At 36.4% G+C, this 7608-nt stretch overlaps 1 protein-coding gene across 1 annotated transcript; it reads left to right on the top strand.

Annotated features, from left to right (window-relative positions):
- Positions 1-425: 425 nt before the first annotated feature.
- LOC107045991 (retinaldehyde-binding protein 1) lies at positions 426-1561 on the top strand (the record flags this gene model as incomplete). Its single annotated transcript, XM_015268416.1, is given in 3 exon segments — positions 426-585; positions 784-964; positions 1202-1561. Coding segments are annotated over 3 exon segments (545 nt in total), but the record flags the coding sequence as incomplete, so codon positions are not given.
- Positions 1562-7608: the final 6047 nt, after the last annotated feature.

Raw genomic sequence — 7608 nt, 5'->3', positions numbered from 1 at the left:
AAGTAGTAGTGCTAGAAATTACATTTTTCGTTTGCACAAAAAATATAATTTTTTTTGTAACTACCAAATCTATTTTTGCGTCTAAACTTTTCCATCGCGGCGCACTCTGCATGTTCGGCATATAAAAATGCTTTTATGATCATTTATAAAAAACAATTTTTTTGGCATAACTGACTTGTTTGAAAACTGTCATTTTTCTCTTAGTGTACTCAGTACCGATTAGCCTGTTTTCATTTTGCGAAAATTAGTTTCCGATTTTCTGTCAATCCATTTATTATGAATCATTGTTCTCCCAAAAAAAAAAAACGTTTCTTGTCTCGATAAAATTATCAATCATGTTCTTAAGAATAAAATCGTTCTTCCATCAATGAATGAGAAATTCTCATTCGCTGATATTTATATGGAATTTCTTTTCAATTTTACAGATGATGCTAGACTAGAAAAATTTCTATTCGGCTGTAAAAATAGTATCGAGCGTTGCAAATTGATCCTAGAGCGTTACTTCAGTGCTAGATCAGCTCTACCCGAATTCTTTGCCAGTCGTGATCCTCTCGGTCTTGACATCCAGGATTGCTGCGACGCTGTGTAAGTATCCGCTTATCTATCCACCGGAAATCCGGTTTCATCTACTGCAAACAGATGAATAAAAAAAATGGTTTGAAGACCTGACAAAAAGAGAACAATTACTCACATCATCTGATAGTGACCATGAATTTACGCCTCATTAGTGTAAAAATGTGATTTTGATTGCTCATGTATTTTTCTGGTTTTATCTGTAATTAGGCAATACTTTGTTTTACCATCGTTAACTGACGAAGGCCATCGTGTGACTGTTTTACGATTAAAAGACAGATCGATCGATAGATTCTCCATCCAAGTGATCACGCGTCGTATTCTAATGGTAATGGATTCACGTTTAGTCGAGGAGTCATGCCTCTCCAACGTTATGATCTTGGATCTCCAGGTAAACATATTCATACAAACAATAAAAATTGATTCATCAATCCACTCTTTAATCACTCTTTGCTAATATTCTCAATAGCAATGTTGCACAAAGTGGGTTCCATCCTGGAAATAAATTTGATTCAGATAAGTTTATATTGAGAGCTCAGAGATTAATTGAAAGCCCATTAAAGTGAATTCCTATGTTTATGTGTGTAATTTTATCATTAATTTTTTTCTTGTCATTCTTATGATATAGGGATGGACTGCTGCTCATTTTGCAAAGTGTTGCCCGACACAATCGCTTGTAAGAAAGGCAATGCTTGCGGCGCAAGATAGCATGCCACTCAGATTACACAGAGTTTATTATCTTCATGCACCCGCGTTCATTGGGAATGTCCTGAATATTTTTTATCCACTGCTTAAGGAAAAACTCATACAAAAGGTAAAGAGATTACCCTAGACCATTTGTACTGTTGGGCGACTGTCGTGAATTGAAAGTCGAATGTTCATGGGAGCAATGGTTAGTTTATAAATTTATCACATATGACAGAATTTCTCCATAAGGATGAAGGGCAGTTCTGATTATTTCGTCTCCAATTTCTGGGCACTCATTCATTCGCTCAGTGACCATACTCATTCTACTGAATTAAAGAAATGAAATATTGATATTATGCGAATACAACTGGTTATAGGATATGGATCATTCCATCAATAATATTTTTGCTTCCGAATGGAAGCATTGTCATCATTCTATTTTCAGATTTTCTACTTTTGCTTGGAAATTATGTAGAATAGTCTGGAACGTAAAACTACGAAGTTTGACCACCTAGTGTGTATGTTTGGATGTCCACCTGGTGGTCAACTTTTAGAAAATTGATGAATTAAAGGACTCAAGTGATTCCAAAAAATCTGAAATTTTGCCAGATTCTAGATATTAACGACACATAACTCTGTGCTTTTTGTTTCTAAACAAATAGAAATTGCCATTTGTTTCTAAATCGTTTTTCGCAAATATCTTTAAAACGGCCAACCGATTTCAATTTTTTTTCAATATATTCTTCTCGATGTCTTCTATCTTAATCAATCAAAATATGCATAATCGTTTATTCAAGGTTTTGGAGATATTTCCATTTTTTGGTTTTTCGCTCCAAATCCTTGATAGCACTCTCATTTTTGCAAAAATTGACATATCAACTGGAAATTTGGCATAAAGTTTCTGCTTTGCACAAGAATGCTTCGTATTGAAAATGGGCTAAATTGGACAGTTAGTTTAGGAGATATTCAAGTTTGTATCCCAATCAATTTTCCTAAATATGGGACATTCCATGTCAACCCAGCCACCCTGGATTTTTTTGGTTCTCAGAATCCTGAATTAGCATGCTCCCAGTCAAGTACTACATGACTACATACTTTCTCTAAATTTTCGCTCCTTTCACATTAATTGTTTGGCCAGGATAAATAACAAAAGCTCAAATTTTTGAAAAATCATATCTTGCGAACATATTGGCTGATTTTAATAAATAAAAAAACATTGGACAATGGATACAAAAAATGGGAGTGCAATGAAATCAAAGGTTCCGAGTGGGGATGAGAATAGACAACCGATTTCTCGGAATTCAGTTTCCATACGAGCCATAGAGTTGCCTCAATAATAACTGTTTGATTACTCCTTATCACACACTTGAGTGTTGAACATCTCACACGGTTCATTACAGTATCGTTAACAGAAATTCTCCGACGGTTATTCTCATGTATTTATTCTCCATCAACTTTATTCAAGGTAAGTGATGGGATAAAATATTTCAGTAGTGAAGTTGTAAACTCAATCGATCGTTATTGTCATTTTTTCCCCTTTTTTTGAATGATCAGAACTGTTCTTCATTCCTATTCCACAAGATGCCGCATGCCGAAAGATGTGCAAATCCAATGCGAGTTCCTGGGGAGAAAGGTCACAATGGAAAAGACCTGTGTTCAATCTCAGAAAGACTAGGACAGACATTTCCATTCTTGCCAGAAAATGCAAAACTATGTAGCTCCTGTAAGAAAAGAGCTTTGATTTACATTCCTGGATCACTACCCTCTGAATCTTCATCGAATCGGGAAGTCTCTTCATCGTCATCAAATGTTCCAGCCGATCGTTCGTCCAGTGCCACACCATTTCTAGTAGACATTTCTACGAGCAATATCGCAGGGAGTCCTTTGAGATCAAATAATTCCTTCCATTCAATTGATCCTGATGGGGATGTGATTTTCAACGAAGCTTCAGAGGAGTACGATGCTCCAACAGCAGATGATTCAGAGACAGAGCCCCACAGAAACATTCTAGCAAATTTTCGTTCTCCACGAGAATTGGAATTGGAAGAAATGTTGGATGAACTCAAGCAAAAATTCAATACGATGACAGAATATTCTGAACGTATTCAAATCTTGGCTATTGCTCCACCTTCATGGAGTGAGTTAAAGGTGAGCCGTGAATTTGGTACGACAAGGTACTTGGCTATGAGAGCAAAACAACTGCGAGAATCGAGAGGAATATTCGCTTCAACAGTTGCGAAGGCTGGGAAATCATTGCCCAAAGAGACAGTTGAAAAGGTCTGGAGTTTTTATGAGAGTAATAGTCGGATGATGCTAGGGATGAAGGACAAAGTGTCAGTCAGAATCAACGACGTGAAGAAAATAATGCAGAAGCGGATGGTCCTCGAGAACTTGAATGATCTTCATGAGAAATATAAAATTGCACATCTCCGGTGGGATTCAGCAAGTTTGCGGAATTTGTGATGAATGCAATTTTTCGTCAGAAGGCCCGTAAACTGCGATCAAACCGAGCGAAGCGAGGTTATAATCGCGGTTTACCGGGTCTTCTCACGAAAAGAATAATTTCAANTGTTTGATTACTCCTTATCACACACTTGAGTGTTGAACATCTCACACGGTTCATTACAGTATCGTTAACAGAAATTCTCCGACGGTTATTCTCATGTATTTATTCTCCATCAACTTTATTCAAGGTAAGTGATGGGATAAAATATTTCAGTAGTGAAGTTGTAAACTCAATCGATCGTTATTGTCATTTTTTCCCCTTTTTTTGAATGATCAGAACTGTTCTTCATTCCTATTCCACAAGATGCCGCATGCCGAAAGATGTGCAAATCCAATGCGAGTTCCTGGGGAGAAAGGTCACAATGGAAAAGACCTGTGTTCAATCTCAGAAAGACTAGGACAGACATTTCCATTCTTGCCAGAAAATGCAAAACTATGTAGCTCCTGTAAGAAAAGAGCTTTGATTTACATTCCTGGATCACTACCCTCTGAATCTTCATCGAATCGGGAAGTCTCTTCATCGTCATCAAATGTTCCAGCCGATCGTTCGTCCAGTGCCACACCATTTCTAGTAGACATTTCTACGAGCAATATCGCAGGGAGTTCTTTGAGATCAGGTAATTCCTTCCATTCAATTGATCCTGATGGGGATGTGATTTTCAACGAAGCTTCAGAGGAGTACGATGCTCCAACAGCAGATGATTCAGAGACAGAGCCCCACAGAAACATTCTAGCAAATTTTCGTTCTCCACGAGAATTGGAATTGGAAGAAATGTTGGATGAACTCAAGCAAAAATTCAATACGATGACAGAATATTCTGAACGTATTCAAATCTTGGCTATTGCTCCACCTTCATGGAGTGAGTTAAAGGTGAGCCGTGAATTTGGTACGACAAGGTACTTGGCTATGAGAGCAAAACAACTGCGAGAATCGAGAGGAATATTCGCTTCAACAGTTGCGAAGGCTGGGAAATCATTGCCCAAAGAGACAGTTGAAAAGGTCTGGAGTTTTTATGAGAGTAATAGTCGGATGATGCTAGGGATGAAGGACAAAGTGTCAGTCAGAATCAACGACGTGAAGAAAATAATGCAGAAGCGGATGGTCCTCGAGAACTTGAATGATCTTCATGAGAAATATAAAATTGCACATCTCCGGTGGGATTCAGCAAGTTTGCGGAATTTGTGATGAATGCAATTTTTCGTCAGAAGGCCCGTAAACTGCGATCAAACCGAGCGAAGCGAGGTTATAATCGCGGTTTACCGGGTCTTCTCACGAAAAGAATAATTTCAAGGATCTCGATGTGTTTTTCTACACTAAACAGGAACACGAAGATATGAAAGAACGGTTGAAAACAAGATTTGACAGTGCAAAGGCGATTCCAGCGATACAAAAAAATCACGGCTTCATTCCTGTGGGAGAAAAGGAATTATTGATTAAGAGATATTCTTCTGCGACTACGGGAGAAGTTTTTCCAAAGGCGAAGAAACGAAATGGACGACGTACATTAAGATAGCTATTGTGATTCAGAAAAGTTCGATTTCAAATTGCTTTTTCTCTATAATTTAATGTTTATTTTTCAAATTACAAACTCAAAACAGACATATACTCCATGTTGATCGAAAAACTCATCAAATATTTGGTACTTTGCGAATTCTCATTGTCGTTTACGTAAGTAGAGCTGTTAATAATCAATAAATTCAACTTTTTTCTATAAAAAACGTTTTTTATCCATCACTACTTATGCATCTCATCTTCAAATTATGCCGAAAAATTGCACGCTCATCCTTTCATGAGGCATTCATCATTTTTTAAGAACAAAATTCGGAAAATCTAATTTTTCATGAGAAAAAAAATTTTCTCTCATCTCCATATGGCTATCCCATTTTGAAATACCCCGAAAAAGTTGAGTAATATCATTATCCATCGAAGAAGAAAAAAATTATTCGATTTTCGAATGGCCCCTGCATAACAGAAGGATTTAAATGACAAAAAACTTAAAAAATGACTCATTATTCTTCCTCGTGGTACTGTCGTATTTTTATCCCAAAAGTATATGAAAAAACGAAAAAAATCTTTTTTTAGTCATCAAAATCGGCCAATTTGTTCACAAGTAATGATTTTTCAAAAATTAGAGCTTTTGTTATTTGTCCTGGCCAAACAATTAATGTTAAAGGAGCGAAAATTTAGAGAAAGTATGTACTTATATAGTACTTGACTGGGAGCATGCTAATTCAAGATTCGGAGAACCAAAAAATTCCAGGGTGGCTGAGCTGACATGGAATGTCCCATATCTCAAAAACTACTTAACCGATTTCAATATTATTTTTTCAAAATATTCATCTCAGTGTCTTCGATCTCAATCAATTAAAATATGTATACCCTTTCATAACGGTAAAACAATAATCTTTTGCGGTAAATCCGAAAAAAATTCTTGAAGCATAGCAAAAGTTTCAGTGCTCAGACCTAAAATTTTCTGGTTCCGTCAAAATGAACCTATTTTGCCATGCTAACACAAAGATTTTTCTGGTATTTCTTTCGCTGTGCATACCCGTTGTACGTAGAGAAAAATACTTGCAATGTCGAAACTCTTAGGATGAAGTTGAAAAATTCGGATAAAAAAGTGAACAAAAAATTAAATTACAAAAAAGTCAACGACCATCATGAAAAAACAACTAAAAATTGCAATAAAGACTAATTATGAACAAATAAAAATTTGAGAGTCATTTCGGAACAGTATATTTCGGGGCGAGTGCCATGGGATTTTTTACTCGCCTATAGTTGGCGTCCGTGCGCCCAAGGCGAAGGCGAAGACTCTCTAACCACGCGAGTAAAAAAACCCCATGGCACTAGATTTGAACGATGTTTTTCCGTAGTGAGCTTCACTTTTACGAGTTTAGGTAAGGGCCAATACCAATCCCCGGACAAGGAAAAGTGAAGCTCAGTACCGAAAAGTAATTTAGGAGTCTCGGAAACGACGACTTTATTTGGTCAGGTTTTTAGTTCTGTTCACTTAGTCCAGTAAAAATAGATTAAGTGGGCGTGGAAATACCCGTGGACAATAATTTTGACAGAGATTGCATGAGACCCGTGGGAAACTATGTGTGAATTTCCAGCCTCCCCACTTAGTCCGTGAAGGTGAAAAAAATTCAAGACCACCCCCAAAAACGGTTTTTCGTTGATAACTCAAAAGCGGGGACTGTTAAAAAAAATGTTTTAAATAAAAAGTGCAGAGAATCAAATTCTACAGAAAAAAAGGTGTAATGAGTTTTGCCTCTACACGCCCTAGAAGGGAGGCTAGAGACGGGTGAAGCTTACAAGAGTGAGCATAAAAAAGTACTCCATTAAAAAAAATGAATTTTGAGGAAAATGTGGTTTCCTCTCATTTTTATTTACTCATCTCCTTATAAAAATCATAATCGTCTGTTCTAATTTTGTTTGTTTTTTCCATTTCCTTAAAAGATTATGTCAATTAATAAGATAACTAATTTTATATGCTGGAAAATAATCCTACTAAATCAGGAATTATCATTTTTTTTATAATATAGTTCTTCCATCCATTTCTAATATATTTCGCTTTGATTAATTTTCTCTATCATATTTTAATAAATATCAATTTTTCAAAAATCATCCTATTCTCACAGCTTTCCAGTGTCCCTTCTGCTGCACCAGCAGGGAATGGAGCGGAAGATATATATATATATATATATATATATATATATATATATATATATATATATATATAAGACTCGCGCTCTCTCATACTCTTCACTCACTGTACCTGAACTCACGCGCATGCGTCGAGCCATTAACATACGAGTGCAAGTGAGAAGAATGATTGATAG

Source organism: Diachasma alloeum, unplaced genomic scaffold, assembly GCF_001412515.2.
Source record: "Diachasma alloeum isolate Michigan unplaced genomic scaffold, Dall2.0 Dall_scaffold_01162, whole genome shotgun sequence".
Lineage (NCBI taxonomy): Eukaryota > Metazoa > Arthropoda > Insecta > Hymenoptera > Braconidae > Diachasma > Diachasma alloeum.
The sequence above is the reverse complement of the archived record's forward strand: the minus strand, read 5'-3'. Positions and strand labels throughout refer to the sequence as shown.